Consider the following 17,287-nt stretch of genomic DNA (forward strand, 5'->3'; position numbering starts at 1 on the left):
AGCTCTCCCTACTACCGGTAGTTCAATGTATTTCATTTTGATGTACATGTAGCTCCTGTTGAGTAATATTGGTCCTCGTGGTTGTGGCTAAGCAGAAACTTATTTATGACTATGGCCGAAATAACAATGATTTCTCTCATATGCAGTATTTCACTCCAAGTATTCTTGGATGTTTTCCAGATTCCAAATAACTTGTCTGGCTTTGACTACAAAATGTACTCCACATTCCTATGTAATAACTTCTTTCCCAGCAGTCTTCAGATCGTTTCCATACCTAAAATATCATCATTGCTGCCAGGGATGCTTTTACCGCCTGTACTCTCACCGCCTCTCCATCAATTCTCGTCCTCTAGATTCTCAGTATTCTGTGCCATTTCACAATAACTCCTTCATAATCTTCAAATTGACAGAATGCGTATGATGTCTTTCACAACTTCTCATACATGTACGTTTATGGCGTTGGAACCTTTGTCTTTCGGAGGTGCCTTTAAGTCTGATTCATCACCCTGTAATGTATTGTGCATGTGTGGGGTGTAGACAGGTATAAGACTGTACTGTGTGACAAGCAGACGTTAATCATTCGGCACAGACAGGTTGTTGTCAGAAGTGCAAAGACGCTCTCTGGCAAGATTAATAGCTGCAACGTCCCCAGGGTATTCTTGGGAGATGGTGCCCCTTTTTTTTCAACCATGGACGTGTCCTCTGATGTGGAAAATGTGATGCCATGTATATTGGGTGTATTCATGTGGCATGCTGATGTTGTTATTATTGCTATGGATGGGTATGCCCATGTATAAGACCTTAGTGTGTTATAACTCAACAAAAGAGCACATTCAGATTTTCATTTGATGATATGTAAGATTAGTAATCACTTTTTTCACTACCTGCATTTTATATGGGAGAACGTGTAAAACATACAGTAGATGTGGGCATATAACAGTGTGTTGCCATTTCAAGCAGAACATGAATATCATATATTTCACCACTTCATATGATCATGGAATTTGTAGCACCCAGGCTACACTAACCTCTGATATCATACAGATGAAAACAAAATGATTTTGAAGTAATGAAAACAAACTGATTTTGTTTGATACAGATGAAGAGTGGGAGGATGCCAGCTGTAGTGATGATGATGATGACAGTGAGGGATGGGTGGACGTGCAGCACTCCTCAGATGAAGAACAGGTGGGTAATAACCCAGACAGTAACAGCACAGCTTCGGTTATGGCGTTAAAGGCATCCAATGCATTTTCATTGCTACAAAACTAGATTTTCAAAGCCAATTTTCTATTCATTCCTTTAATGTAGTAAGTTGAATCAATCCTATCCAATACCATACTGAAAAGCTAAATAAAATGATATACGTGTGACCAAGGAGGTTAAAAACCTTCTTGATGAGACAAAAAAGCAATTTCACTGATGGAAAATAGTTGCTTGTTTTGTACCATAGGTTAGTTCTTGCTATTTATGGGCGGTACCAAAAGAAATAAAGGGACTGCATGTTTTGAGGTATTTAAAATGCTTCAGGTGCTTTGATGAGGAAAATGTGCTAAGCAATGGCAGCAAATGCCAATATCAGTGCAATGACAAGGGGAAATAGGACATCAAATATTTTCCTTACCAATATAATGATTGTGGCATCTACACCAAGTATTGTATTAAATACAGTGCAATTCAGTAGGGAGGGAGATACAGATTGGCAGAATTTGTGCCGCTTGAATTCTATCCTATACAGACACACACTCATTGAAGCATGGTCTCTATTTTAGAGGATCATTGGCTTCATTAGCACCTTCATTGTTCTCCTTAATTACTTAATTTTCCACTTCACTGTACAACGGGAAATTAATTAGATAGCTGTTTTGTCTGTGGTGTAGTCAAGTTAGAGGTACACTACTGGTATGTCTTCTCAACCAACCATTAGTGACCAGGATCTTTGAATCAAGGTCTCCAAATGTGAATAATAAAATCTTGAATCAAGAATATATTGGAGTCCATAATGCAGTGCCCTTGGTAACACACCATTGTTTAGAAGCTATGTAGCCATGGCTAAAAGTAAACAGATGGTATGTTTGGCTTCTTGTTGTATTTAGGAAGAAGACACTACAGAGGAGGGTGAGAAGTTGACACCAGAGATGGCCAAGAGAAAGGCCGCTGCCATCAGCCAGAGTAGGATCCTGACACAAGAAGATCTCAAACTCATCAGAGCAAAACAGGTACACTGTGTTCCCTGGAACAGTCATTAAGTGACTTTCTGTTGTGTCTGTCCCTATGTCCATGGATGGAATTTTGCTTCTGAGGACTGACAAAAATTTCAAACATTCTGGCCTCCTGACATATGACAGATAAAAGTTCTTTTTTAAGTCAAATTGTCAACTGTGCCACAAAACTCACAAAAAGACAAAACTGTAAAACCAACTGAAGGTTAATTTGCCTCTCAAAACGCTAGAAATACTGTTTCAGAGTTCAGAGGGGCAAGAAGTTCAGAATTTCCTCCAAAACATGCTTGCCTATGACTGTTCCATTGTGTTCATTGTCATCCTCATGTTCCAGATCTCCAAAGAGATGGAGAAAGCTGCTCCCAAAGGGAAGGGGAAGAAGAGAAAACATGTCCATATTGAAGACAGAGACACAAGGTAAGGCTTGAATGCTTCTTGTTGGTCAAGGCAGATGAAATAAGAATTAAGGCTTTAAGTAAGCCTAACAATTTTTTTCCTGCCTCCCTGTCATTTCATGTGTTTTCTTCTTATACCTTACACTTTGTACATGTCATACAGTGAGAATAAAAAATAAAAAAAAACTGGTACAATACTTGTTGCAGTTCTGAGTTGCCATCCCTGTCAGACATTGAGAGGATCCACAAGAAGCCCAGGACAGACAAGGAATCAAGACTGGCTACTGTCCAGGTTAGTAGGCACTTCTAAAACTGCACTTCTAAAACTGTACTTCTAAACTGTCATTTTGGTTGTTGATCCATAACATTGTCTACTGTATGTGTATGACAATTTTTTATATGGTAGTATTCCCCAAATTGGGAGTTGTTCTGTCTCCATATGTTTTTTGTATTTTCTTACAGTGTGGTGCTTTGAACCTATGTATATCTGACAGTCAAATTTGTGGTGCAAATGTGTTTGGCTATTACATGTAAAGATATTCTGGAGTGACTATGACATTTTTCTACAGATTCCTGCAATGTGTTATTGGTCTTTTAGAACAATAGATAATATGTTTCCATACAACTGTTTGAGGACACAATGTTTGATTCTTTATTGCAGGCTGGTCGGGAAGGACGAGAAAAGTTTGGTAGCAAAAAGCAGCGCAAAAAGAACCAGCGGTCCGGCACAACAAACAAGGTATTATGACCTGCATTTCCATACAATACATATGCATATCCATATACAAAGCAACATATAATGTAGTGTAGTGATAGCCATGAGCTTATGGTAAAGGAACACAGTAAAGGAATTTCTGGTGATGAAATTTTCTTCTTGTTTTTTGGTTGACAGGAAAAGCAGAAGAACAAGGCCTTCATGATGATGAAGCAGAAAAGGCAGGTCCGGGGGAAGGGGAAGCGCTCCTTCAGAGACAAACAGGTGGGTGTCCATGTCGCCTCCCTGTCATACTTACCCTAACTGCTAGGGGGCAGTGATGGGCATGCCTGCACTTGTGATGTGCAATGTAATAGATTTGGTCTGATTCATGCAATCGATTCTTTAAGGAAGTTTACCTCATATTACTTACTATGTTCATTTTTTCCATAATAGAATCCATTCAGTATGTATTCTAAAGTTTTGTAATTATTGGTATGGTTGCATCACATGATGTCTTAAACATGTCAAATGTTTTTGTTTCAGATTGCACTGAGAGATTTCACTTCTCAAGAGGAAGAAGCAATCTTAATCCAGGAAACATTGTGGAAACTTAAATTCCTTTTGTGTCATGAACTTAAGTAACTTTTATCATATATGTGTATATGAAGAACACATACTACTGGTGAAAATCAGACTGCCACAAAGGCAGTTAATGTTCAAAATCAGAACAATTTTACTTCTTGCTGCCTCCTCTTTGTCAGGCATGCAAAGTTTTAGTTTGCTAGTTTCTAAGAGTTTGATATTAGTCATGTTCCATTCTTTGCAACATGCAATGACTACAGTTTAACAATTCACTTCAAAGTCATAAGTCAACATCATAATACATGTAACAGTTACTGTTTCACTCAATGTCAATAGCAATGGTCACCAATGTTTACTGTAAATTATGGAAGCTGGACAGTCATAATTCATTTATGATGTGGAATAAATCAACTACTGAAAAGTTAAGTTGCTGTGTATTGATTCAAGGTTAATTATTTAAGTGGCCGATAGTACTAGTATTAATTGTCCATTGATTTGAATAGCCCTTAAGCGGCAAAAAATGACTGCAGTATTAAGAGCATCAGTATGAGGCACCTGGTGTTGAAATCGCCATGGATCAAAAGCGCCCCGTTGCGGCGAAAAAATCACTGCAGTAATAGGAGCCGCCTAACGAGCATTACGTTGTAGTACTTCATGAGCTGCTAGAGGCCGCTTTTGATCCATGTACATTTGTAGTTGTAAGTCGTAACTTTCTTCTAACACAGCTGGTATCAAGTCCTATCGTGGGTGGAGTGGGCTCTCTATTGGGGCTCTAGAATTGAAGGTCTTCCCTGTCCGCTTGAACTTTTCACTTGGCACGAGTTTTTGCCGGGGGAGTTGGTCCGCTATAAAGGTGTAACGTTACACATTGAGCCTGATGCATTTGCTGCCTTCCTGGCCATGTTATCTGTCTATTTGGCCAATTTATCCTCTTTTCCAGACGCTTCCGAAGCCTGGTAGAGACTATTACCCCATCTACCGAAACTCCAAAATGCCCCTCTTCCGAGAACGAAAGGGTGTTTTCCCGGGTAAAACACACCCCTCCCAAATATGGAAGTATCCATTGTTTGGCTACATGTGCAGGTCATATGGCCGGCAGCTGACCAATCACAGCGCCGGAAATCAACCCAATTACGTGACGTCGCCATCTGCATGTCACACTCACCCATCGACCAGTTGTAGCTAAAAGGGGGAGGGGATTTCCCAAAGTTGTAGGTCTAGTATGAGCGTAACCAAGAACTAAACTCTACGGCCAACACGTCGAGACCTCAGCGATCGAAAGGTATGTGTTTGTAGGCTGCTGTTTTGCCGATTTTTTGCCACTTTTCCGTGTGCTCTTGGGTGACCTCCCCTGACCTAACAAACTTGGCGTGCCGACGTGCTATCAGGTGGTGCTGACATCTTACCGCGTACTGTTGCTGTAACATGGAAACACTTCTCCCCAGCCCCACAAGGGCGTGCAGCTTACACCCCGTATTCTAGGAAGATGCCGGGAAGTCGTGTTCCTCATATCTACTTTAGATCGCCGCTTAAGCCAACCTGTACGAACTTTCTTGGCTGCCGCCTGAATACTTTGATCATGATGTTTACATACACACCCCTGTATAATTTTGTTGTAAATTATCAACACAATCTGTACCAGACAAGCTTGATATCACTGCATTACATCATCATGTGTAGAAATAACACCGAACATTGGCTAGCAGTTGGCAGAAAGTTTTGAACTGTTCCCTGTTTTACTCCCACAAAAATCAAAGCTTTCAGTTTTGTACACATAACCTTTTATAGCGTGGGTTGGAAAAAAAACATGTCTGGCGGGTTCCTCAACATTACACTGAACAGCCCTGGGCTCAAGATGACTCATCGTCACAAATACATCACCGTGATTCACGGTTATTGAATTGTACTTGTGGCCCTGTACGGCAGCCATCCGATATGGAAAGAACCATGTTGTTAAATGGGTTATTGCGATGTTTAAGATAAATGGGAGATCATTGTTTGTAGTGACTGTTCTACATTTGTTGTCAAGGTAAGTGGTCTGGTGTTCTGTTGTGAGGTCAATCAAACGTCTCTGCTTGGGAAGGCTGTGCACTTTGTGACTGAACTTTCATCAGTCAAGACAGTCCACTGGGACAAGAGTAATGGAATGTAATTATTTTACGGTTAAAAATTATATGCCTGTACTTTGTCCAGGAAATCACAATGTCAAGAACGTAATCACATTTTTTTACATTCCTGCTTGGTGGAGGGGGTCTAGACAGGGGAAAACATTCCTGAGAAAGTTCTTTACACCTACAACAGGTGGTCTTCAAGTTTTTCCCTAGAAGTAGAACTACTAGTATCCTACTAGAGTAGAACTCATTGTCACTAGTATAGCAGGGATATCATCACTACAGTTAGATATGCAAAGGTTGCTCTGTGTAATGTAGCCAACTGCGACCACGCCGTGTGCCTGCGAAGCTGGTGTGTTACGCCAAAGGGTGGTTATACCGGCTATACTGTACAGATACAGATACAGTCAGACTTTGGATATGATACAATACAGTTCGGCATCTCTGCATTGGTTAAATTGCCCCGTATTTAGCACTGTACAGGTTTCATTTTTCACAGATAAACCAGGGGTATCCTCTAGCAGCTATTCACTGTTTGTTTCTGAATCCATGATTATTGTGATAGTGAATTATTTATGTTATTTCTAACAAGACAGGTGAGGCACTATGACATACGTGTAGCTCTTACATGTCGGAATCTTTAAATAACACTATGCCCTCCTTAAGTCCAACACATGTTTGTGGCTTTAAATGTTTTACACCAGACCATAAAAACACTCAAAGGCACGGATGTTGTCCTTGATCATTGATTGTTGCACGCCACAATGTTGTGTTCACTTGTAGAAAATTATGCAGTTACAAGCTTGGTGGTGATGAAAAATTTAGTCTTCCATGTCATGAACATTTCAAGAACCCTGACCTATGCCTTCTGGGCATGTAAGGGTAAGTCTGTGTACAGTAACATGATCCCCTGTTCAAGGAAATGACTCCAATAATTTCTGTTATCTTAAGGTTAATGATGCCCCTCCCCATACCCTTCAGAAATTTAGTTGTATGCTGCAAAGTAGGTACTAAGTACATTTTTAACAGGCTTCAATCAAACACCAAAAACATGTCCACACAGTCAGATTTTATTTAAAAGATTAACCAATTGCTGTAAAAGGGTTAGTTGTTCTACATATGCTTAGTCAGTGTCATTATTATTCAGATCTTGTTGTTAAAACATTTTCCAGACTGTACAGAATTGTTTCTTGTCTGGTCTCAAAGTACAAAGTTTCTATGTACAATTACTGGCACAGGTGTCTGAATTGTATCTATATTTCTCTTAGTCCTCAAATGTTTGATGATAGTATTGATTTGAAAGATCTTAGCCATCCAAGTTTGAAAAGAAAGAAGAAAACAGACGCCATCTTTTGGTACGTGACCTTGGGGCACGTTGTGTTTACCTGTCCAGGTGAGCATACCATTTCGTACTCCATTGTATGCATGCTTGGCACTGTGACCTTTGGCCCCTGAGCTAGAACAAGCTAGGCTGTCTGCCTGCTGATTTAATTTCTGAGCATCAATTTCGTTTTGGCGATGTTGGATTTGTTTCCACTGAAAACTACAATGTTGCTTCAAATCCAGATGGAATAATTTCCCATCAAAATTATACCACTTTTGTTTTCATTTGTCAATCACTCCACAAGGGTTTGCTGCTTGCATCAACAACCAAGCATAGTAAGATCATTAATTCAGTGAGAAAAGAAGACACTGGGCTGGAGTGTATCACAAGTGCTGCTGTTTTTCTCAGTTTTTAATCAGAAATATTTTCAGAACAAGGTTTCTTTAGTTTCACAGTGAAAATATTAATTACACTCTATCTACAATAGTTAATTTATTGTGAGCTGTCTAACTACAAGCACAATGTACAAGCCAAACAAAGTGCCAACTTCTGCCAAGTAAATGCAGAACTATATAAAGGAATTTATATCTCACAGTACAAATATTACATAGAGTTGTAGATTATAGTGATGGTGTGCCCCCCCTCCCTCCCCATGTTTATTTTGTTGGGGTGTCCACAATCCATTGTGGTTCCTTTTGTGATCTACAAATGTATTAGCATGTAGTAAACAATAGCCATGTCCCAAGTGTGCCATTTATGGAGTTCCCCCAGTTGATTATTCAATTTATTGAACCCACAAGTCCCTCCCACCCCATAGTTTCACACCCAGTGAAGCCAGATTAGCATGCCTGTGACAACCATTAAATTGGACTGACACATAATTGTTATAAGGTCCCTGCTGGGTGACATGGGATCTCCCACTACCATAGCAGTGGGTATTTCTGGCACAGTTTGTGTTTCCTATTTCCTTCCCACTTCCAGTTTCACATGTCTGTTCTTACTATGGGGTGGTACTACCCTGGTAGGGTTACAGCATTTGTCAGTTTTCACCCAGGAATTGTGCATAGTGTCTCTCACAAAACCAACAGTGTCACTTTCGTCTGTATGTTTTCTTTCATAATCCTTGCCACATGATGTCCCCCACATCAAAACTAGACCTGCAATGTCAGAACAAGAGCACACACAAGTAGAATTTGTACAAACATGTCAAACAGCTCACAGGACTTAATTGAAAGTAGGCAATAGTTGTTGTTGTTGATTATAGGCTCTGTTTGTTGTTGATTATGGGCTCTGTTAAATGTTCTGATTTAAAACCCCATTTAAATCCCTTTCCACTAAATTCCAAGTAAGTGGGGAAGAACTAGAAGACATGTCCCCAAATTCATACGACGCATTGCATACAACAATTACAAGTAACATGTGAGTTACGTAGATCTCAAATATTCCTTTGTGAAACCAAGGAGCTTAAAAATCAAATTTTTAGCTCCTTGTTAAAACCAGATGTAGCAAAGAGACTGCAAAGTCTGTTGACTCAGTTGAGACACTGCTGACTCAGTCAGCGACTGTCATGGCATGATGCTGGCATCACGTTTTTAGGAGGGTCTGCATGGGGGGGTCCTGGCAACGGTTAACGGTGAATTCAGCAGGGCCGATAACGCTTAACGGTAAATTCAGGACGGTCGGCAACGCTTAACGGTAAATTGACAGACTTTTTTTCGAGCTGCACTGGATTTGGTATCTCGCTTTGTGAGAAAAGGTGATCATTGACAAAATTACGTAACAAGTTATATCTTACATGTAATGAAGCACGCATTAAAGGTATGTGTACCCTGTGTTCCCCACATGCCCTGGTCCCCGAGTGCGTCCACAAATAAAGGGGAGTCCGAGTCGACGTCGGCCAGCTTGCATTTTTTCAGTCTGCCCAGTGGATTTTGAGAGGGGAGCGTCGTAATCTAGAGGGGTCCGGGGGAATGCTCCCCCGGGAAATTTAGGAGTCTTAAGCCTTCAAAAACGCAATTTCCCACATTTTGAGAGGCAAATCATGGTGTTGAGAGTGTTTGTCGGTCCTTCTGATGTTTTCATATTTTACTCAAGATTTTTGTTAATTTGCCTGTCAAGGTTGACGGATTCTTTAAAAAAAATCTGTAACTCTCCGCAAAATTCCGGAAATTGACAGGAAAGCTGGTTCTGGCTAGAGCCGAAGGGACCGAGCGCATAAGCGCGAGTCGAGCGCCAAAGGCGCGAGCAATGTAGGGGGGTCCGGGGGCATTCTCCCCCGGGAAATTTTGTATTTTGAACCTTCAATGACGCATTTTCCTGCACTTTGAAAGGCAAAATTAGGCGTAAAGAAGAATTATTCATTAACGCTTAACGCTGAATTTAGGATGACAAATAACGTTTTACGTTGAATTAAAACGACCAATAACGCTTCACGAGGAATATACTGATAACGCTTAACGTTAAATTAGAGCGGGCCGGCAACGATTAACGGTAAATTAAAATAGCCCATAACGGTTAACGAAAAAGGGCATGCAGACCCTCTTTTAGCAGGAAGAAGTCTCACATGTGGTTATTATCTTGTAAGTGATGTGACATGTCAGGTTTCCTATGTCAGCAAGGGCTGATTTTATTGCATTGATTGTTCTTTATTCTGCGAACGAACATAATTCTTTAGGCTGCATTGTGTATCAAAATTGTTATTGTCTTTTTTTTTCTGAAATGATAGTGATATATAGTGGACTGAAAAACAGAACTTTCCCTGTGTGTTACTAAATGCATACATTTGTAGTATACAAAATGTATAACAAAGGGAGACAATAGAGATGGTATTCACCTATCTGTTACCAAAAGACTATCTTTTGTCAGGTATGTTTACATACTACTATAGTGATAACCCTCTGGTCAGCCTTTCTAATCATATTATGCTATACTTAACATTGACTTTGAATTGGGTCCCTGAAAAGGAAATGTTAAGAGAGATCATATTTTTTTTAGCAATAATTGATTTCTTACAGTGCATTAACTTTTCTACCATTAGAATTTTCACAATGCCCCATACAGCATTTGCAAGCTATCCTAACTATACTCCTTCCTGAAAAATTATCCTTCATATGCTTATCGCAAGCTCAAGGTCAAAGATATGTACAAAATACCGTCAGAATCAAAGAACAACTTTGCTGACTATGCATATATAGCTGAACACTGAGGGTTTAGAAGCTGTTGAGCAACTAAATTAGTGCCACGCTATACTTGAAATGCAAGGTGTTTATGTACTATGTTAACAAGAGTTTTGCCCCAAGGGCATGTTTGCAGGTAGCTGTTGTTTCAGTTGTCTTCTGACGTCAAGAAGACCTACAGTACGTGCAGGTATTGCTGCATAATTACCTGCAAAAGACAACACCAGTCCAACATGGTGAAAAGGAGATGCATATATCCCATAGGTGATTTATGGATAGTTTGTATGTAAGAGCTGGATGCTTGCTGTTGAACAGAGTTCAAAGGTAAAACAGGTGCGGTGTTTGCGCAGGCACAAAGTCTGCCTGTCTGTCGTCCTGCTTTCGGAATCATTAACTGTGACCTCACAGCGTCATGCAGCCAACTGTCACGGGAAAGTCTAGTTCAGTGCTAGTTTCCACAGGTAATCTTGTACATGGAGAAACTCTGTTCTACTACTGATGTATGCCATTGTTTGCTGTAAAGGGTGCTTGGCGTGGACACCTGATACCTTATCAAGGTGGGGTGAAAATAGGTGTGTACAATGGGAATTTGGAGTTGTTTACTTTCCTGTCTACCACATACCGACAGGGGCTGAACTTGGGAAGTGACTTGAACTCACCTGTTCTACTATCGTCTATTTCAGGAGTTTTTATTTTCTACCTGAGATTGAAATACATGTCAATTCAAGTAGGTGTGGTTAGCAGTGCAGGTATTGTTGTAGGGCTTGACTTTGGGGATCACTATATCATACATGTATCTGGGTAGTACCCTGAGGCTTCTTTACCTATAACTCAGGTTTGGCACTGATAATTTTGTCAGTTTACATAGGCCATGGAGCCAGTTGATAAATCTGCACGTGTATCTGAATAAATTTCTACCTGTTCAAGGGAAGGAACAGTCAAGAGCTAGCAAAACTTGATACTGCATACCCCAAGTTGTGGGGCAATGCACTGTAAACAAAGTAGAATGTTTGAAACCTTTGAATGGTATAGCCTTTTGTATCTTCATGGCTTTTCTTTGTCAAAAGTAGTCCCATATTTGGCTTTGTCTGTTGCCTTTCATGGGTTATCCTGGCAGAAATGTTCTTGTCTGAAAGGCTTTTACCTGGCATTTCAATGGCAAGCATTTTAGATCTCAGTGCAGCACATGGATTTTGGATGCTTTTTACACCTTTTGAATAGGAAGGTGTCAATTGAAAGTGATTGTGACTCTTTACTACTTAATGGCGCACTCATATATAAGAGTTGTCTTTAAATAGAGCTTGTTGTTCACAAGACTTGAATACATATGTATACATATCTGATATGCTATAAAATGATACCTTTGCTGTGGTGTACACTGGAACCAGACTAAGCTATTCAACATTACAGATCTTATCTTGTGGAATTCTCCACTACAACTGTGATTAATAGTGCACAGCAGAAGCAGCCTATTTGCATCATCGATTTTTTCAGAATATTTTACCTATTTGCCCATGAAGTTTAGTATTTTATATTTATTTTATATTATCTGTTCATCGATATCAGCCCCTCAATTTTTGTACAGCAATTACCTACACTTGGGTTATATGATGAGCAAGCTTTTTTGTTTGGTATGTTGGTTCTGTGAAGTTCTGTAATATCCTAGTCACTTGCATTCATGGTTCAATGCCGGTCAAGAGTAACTAGAGCAAACAATTAATCAAAACATATAGACTACACGTGCAGCTCAAGTTATGTTGTCCTATTTTATCCTGATGGTGTTTGTTTACCCTTGCAGGGACCACTTCCTTGACAGTTGTACATTAGCTGTAGAAGGATGACACTGGTGCAGCAGAAGCAGGGGCTGACATTCGACTTCGCAAGCAACAACATGGACCATGAGGTATGGAGGGAGGGAGGGAATGGAGATAATATCAGCTGATCTTCTCCCTCTTTTCTGCATTCTGTCTCTGAAACTGTACCTTGTTTCCTCACATAACCAATTTTCATCGTCAGTCATAGTTAACAATAACATTACTGACACTTTTGAATAGACATTGCAATCAACGTGGCAGCCAATTTGCAAAGCATGTTCATTGCTGAACTATATTTTTTTATGACCAGACAACTTAAAATAGGTTGTTAACTGAGTGATTTATTTATTTAATGTGTATGGAAACCTGTATGCCTGTGTCATAATGTAATTCATGGACCAATAGATCATTATGCCAACAACAACCAAACTCAAAAAGTCCTCTTTATTCAGTTCTCTACAATATAGGGTTTTCAATACTCGGAGCCTGCATTCTATTAGCCTAAAAGTGTCAGCTGTTTGTATTGTAGTTTTCCTGCTTTCTCATAAGTTCTGCATATTCCAGGTTGCAGATGGATAATTGGAGCCCATATCAAATATTTTCAGCAAATGTCTAGTAGATCCATTATATTAGATGCAGCATATTATTATGTTCTTTGATGTACAAGTGTCTATCATGTAGATCATTAGTTTGATACATCATTGACTGTATATGTGCACTTGCATGACTTTATCTCTGCCACCTCTGACTCATGTTCATTTTGCAAAGTCAAATGGTCTTCTGCTCCCCTCTATATTTTGCAATGAAACCTAAAGAGGGCCTCCTCATGTCAAAGGCAAGGTGCACCCCAACATTTTGAGGTGCTAACTGTACCACATCTTTCAAAACAAGCTACAGTAAATTAATGGAATAGCAGGCAAATATCTAAAAGCCTGTCAATAAAACACAGAGACACTTTGACCTTTGAGTGTAATGCAAATAGCCACCAATATGGCTAACAGCATCAAGAGGGATTTTGGTGGAAGGGAAGTGCAGAAGACTAGTACTTCAACTCAGTCGACTGTCGCTGCTTTTTTTCTGCTCTCTCCTGTTTCACAGATCTTCACAGTTCCAGGGTAGCACATTGTAGCCGACGCTCTGTCTTCCCTCAAGCAGTAAGAAGACATGGCAGAGCGTCTTGTCGGAGGCTGGTGATACAGCAGAAGTCTTAGAAGTGTCCCTAAACATGATGCAAGCCTTCTTCATCTGTATCTATGCAGTTGTTCAATGCCTGTTTTTTTTTGTTGCCGATAGCTTTTATTTTCTTTTGTTGTGGTAGTAGGTTTTACTAGGCTTCTTGTTGGATGTTCGAGCCTATGACACTTAGAAGCCTAGTAGAGGACACTATCAGCGTAGTTTCTTCTAACTACTGTCTTACGCTGCTGACTTGTCTGTGTCTTATCCTGCTGTCTTGTCTGATATGTTATGCTGCATTATTTAGTAACATGTTACAGTTGATATGTATTTTTGAAGTTTTCGTGTTAGTCATCTCCCTTCAGCTTAACCATAAATATAACATGTTTTGAGTCAAAAGGCTACCACAGCAGGGAGAAGGTTAAGAAAGAATTAATTTTAAGGATTTGTCACATCCCAAAAACATATTGCAACATATTTCCCCAACATGGTTGACAATGTTGTCACTCTATTCCCATGATAATTTGTTTATTTAAACACTAGTGATAGTGAGTGTAAATCACATTCTTGATAGCATAACAATATCATGATGTGTTGTACTTGAAAATAAAATGCTTTGTCTTACATAGTACATATAACATCAACTCTAAAAGACTGTGTAAAATAATATGTTCTATAAATGCTCGATGAAAATGTTATCAATTATGTTGTACAAAATAACAATTAACAAAATGTGTTAATAAATCTCTCATTACAACCAGCTATTTTTCAATACAATAAAATTCAGAAAGGAAGAAAAGAACTCACAGCACTGATATTAGTGGTGGGATCATTGCTTCACATTTACTACCAGTTCTGAATGTTCCGAGCTCTGTACCACCAAAGGTTGCTCTGAACATGTGAGTAAAAGTTACAGTTGACTGTAATGTTATCATTTGACCCGTTCACAGGAGCAGTTCACCCCGGCAGTTATTGTAGAACCCATCGAGAGGCCAGCTGTTGAGATAAAGGAAGAAGTGGAGTTTGTCTACATAGACTCAGTTGTGGCGCATGAGGAGGAAGTTGTGAGTGACACAGGTAAGTTCCATAAAAGAGCCGAAGAAGAAAACTGTTTAATGAATACTAATGTATTTTATATCCTGACACCCATGTTTCAGCATACAACTTTCACACATGATTAACATATCTTGATACCCTGTGATCTGGGCTACTACTAGAATATTATCAACAATAGTTCACATTTAAGTTAAAGTCCTTCCCACACAAGGTGGTTCATAGGGCGGCTCGCATATCCGGTTCAATAGCCCTTGGGCCACACAGTTGTGCAATCACTGGGGGCTAGTCCACTGGGAGTGGTGTGTGTTCACATGATGTAACCAAATACAGCAAATACTAAATCATACAGTGTAGTACATGACACTGAACATAGTCCAAGTACAATATACATGTAACATGATGTATAACAAATGTACAACACGTACTGTAAGCAGAATATAGAGAACTCTCAGTGAATCAACATCAATGCAACCCATTCTATGATATGCACATTAAGTATGTGTCTTTGCGAGAAAAGAATATGCATTAAAGGTGACATGTAACCCTACCCCTAGGAAAGGAGGTTGGCTCTGCCTCCTAGTGATGAAGTGCAGTACTGCAACTAGGTTAGTCGGCTCTGCACTTAGATTTAGAAGGAAGCTTGGCAAACTTGATGAAGATTTTACAATGTTATATTTTGAGTCTGTAGAGTCTCAACGGTACATTTATCACAAAATGACACCACAGAGGACAGCGGGAAGGCAAAGTTACTAACATTTTTATACAATGTCTGTAAATGTCATACTTAGCCATGTTAGATTTATATTGCATAAATGTTTAATGTGTTTCAAGTTGACTGGTTTAATGTGCAATTCAGCTGTCAGGCAATGACATAGTGCCAGTCCCTGTAAAACTTCTTTTCTAGAATAACCGTTGATGAAATGATGACTAAATAATTTCGTATGCATTCTTTGCTTATACCTACATGCACTTACTCATAAAAGTGAATAGACTTATTCCTCCTGCATCATGGGAGTTCAAGAAGAGGATTGGCCAACAAGATGATTATCTCTGTTGATGCCAGAATGCAGCCAGATCTTTTTTGTACCTATGATTGGATTGACCAGTCAAATAGATTGGCTGATGCCTTGCTACATAAAAAAAAAAAAGAATCATGTCAATGGTACACCTTTGTTCCCCTGGGTGGTTGCTTATGAAGATTAATTTTGGACATGATCAAGAGACCACCAAACAGGGAGGCATGATATTACTGCCTTGCAATTCTCCCAGAAATTATTTTGTACTTTGCTTAATGATTCAAACAGTGGCTAAAGCACACTGTGGGAAGGTATGATTATTTTCCATGGCCTGTTTGTTGACAGATTTAAAGATTAAAGAAAGAAATTTATGACTGTTGATGATAGATGTATTTTAAAACAAAAAAAATGGCAAGTGCCAATTCTTTGAAAGATCTGGGTCCTGAACCAGGAATTCTTGATTCAATTTCTCTTGAAGTTATCCAACTTCTTAGCAGAAATCTCATGCAGCTGCAAAGATAGAGCTGATAAAAACAGTACACATGCATATCCCTGCCTGGGAACATTGACAGCTGCACTGTAGGGATAGGTCGGAAACTGGGCTAGCAGTGCTGAACAGCAGAGCTTGTTACCAACCGTTTTTATTGCCCCAATCCAATAATGTTTCAAGGGTTCAATAAAATATCACAAGATTTAAGACTACTATATTAATGGAATTCAACAGCACTCTGAGTTCTTCTCTTTTGGTCTAGACTACAGCGATCTTGAAACCTTGATGTGGGTAAAACAATTGAAATTTTCATGATCGTTATGAATGCTAAATGTTTGTTAACATTATACACACGTTAGATTTTCTTATTTTTAGTTGCAAAACTTGTTGAGAACTGTGTTGTAACTTTTTTTTTTCATGGGAGGTACCTTGGGTAGTAACGTTAGACTTATCAAATGGAGAACACACTTGCATGGAAGGCAATTCCCACCACAGTGATGGAATGCACCTGTGCTTATTACTTTTGCACACAATTAAAGCTAATATGTCATTGTTTGGACTAAGAGGCATATTGTCACAGTTTAGGAGATATTGATTTTGTTCACGTAATGGTGGAAACTAGGCATTTGGAGGAAATTTTTTTCCATCCTTGTACCCTCTGCCCTGGGCAAGGTTTCCTTGCTGTTGAAAGTTGTCAATCAAATTTAATTTTAATCATTACCTTCGCCAAGAAGGTTATGTTTTCAGGGGCGTTCGTGTATGTGTGTGTGTGTGTGTGTGTCTGTCTGTCTGTCTGTCTGTAAACACGATAACTTGAGAAGGCCTGGATGGATTGTCTTGATACTTGGTAGGTGGGTAGGTCTTGATGAGACCTCAAAATGATTAGATTTTGGACCCCCTAGCGGCTTGTTATGGTACTGCAGCTGAACTTCCGGTTTTGATATCTCATGATCTAGACATGCTATGGTGATGAAATTTAGATGGTAGGTAGCTCTTGTGCTGGGAAAAAAGTGACGTGAGTTTAGGCCCCCTAGCGGCTTGCTCTGGAACTGCAGGGATAAATTCTTGAAAATATTCAAAAGGGGATAACTCAAGAACCGGTTGACGGATCGTCGTGATTTTTGGTATGTAGGTAGCTTACGTGATGCTTAATATAATTATGTGACAATTATGCAAATATGGATGTAATTTGCATAATTTATGGGGAAATTCTATAAATCAGCTGCATTCC

The 17,287-nt window shown here is 39.5% G+C and overlaps 2 protein-coding genes across 7 annotated transcripts in view; both read left to right on the plus strand.

Annotated features, from left to right (window-relative positions):
- Window positions 1–4,322, plus strand: part of LOC109467890 (protein SDA1 homolog) — a 106,672-nt gene extending 102,350 nt beyond the window's left edge. For both annotated transcript variants that reach the window (XM_019766002.1, XM_019766003.1), the window contains exons 20-26: window positions 1,100–1,188; window positions 2,097–2,219; window positions 2,557–2,639; window positions 2,825–2,909; window positions 3,279–3,356; window positions 3,510–3,596; window positions 3,858–4,322. In XM_019766002.1, the coding sequence (XP_019621561.1) occupies window positions 1,100–1,188; window positions 2,097–2,219; window positions 2,557–2,639; window positions 2,825–2,909; window positions 3,279–3,356; window positions 3,510–3,596; window positions 3,858–3,956 (644 nt within the window). In that variant the 3' untranslated portion in view covers window positions 3,957–4,322. The remainder of the gene's footprint in view (window positions 1–1,099; window positions 1,189–2,096; window positions 2,220–2,556; window positions 2,640–2,824; window positions 2,910–3,278; window positions 3,357–3,509; window positions 3,597–3,857) is intronic.
- A 708-nt stretch (window positions 4,323–5,030) lies between these two features.
- Window positions 5,031–17,287, plus strand: part of LOC109467895 (ETS-related transcription factor Elf-2-like) — a 23,899-nt gene continuing 11,642 nt past the window's right edge. For 3 of the 5 annotated variants that reach the window (XR_002140108.1, XM_019766007.1, XM_019766010.1), the window contains exons 1-3: window positions 5,031–5,178; window positions 12,306–12,410; window positions 14,445–14,571. Coding sequence is in view for 4 of the 5 variants with exons in the window: in XM_019766007.1 (XP_019621566.1) it covers window positions 12,345–12,410; window positions 14,445–14,571 (193 nt within the window). In the remaining variant the exon portion in view is untranslated. Of the gene's footprint in view, window positions 5,179–5,821; window positions 5,926–10,872; window positions 10,969–12,305; window positions 12,411–14,444; window positions 14,572–17,287 lie in introns of those variants that run through there. The other 2 variants (XM_019766008.1, XM_019766009.1) reach the window with 2 other exon arrangements.

The sequence above is a fragment of the Branchiostoma belcheri genome, unplaced genomic scaffold, assembly GCF_001625305.1.
Source record: "Branchiostoma belcheri isolate BF01 breed outbred unplaced genomic scaffold, Haploidv18h27 scaffold19, whole genome shotgun sequence".
NCBI classification, from domain to species: domain Eukaryota; kingdom Metazoa; phylum Chordata; class Leptocardii; order Amphioxiformes; family Branchiostomatidae; genus Branchiostoma; species Branchiostoma belcheri.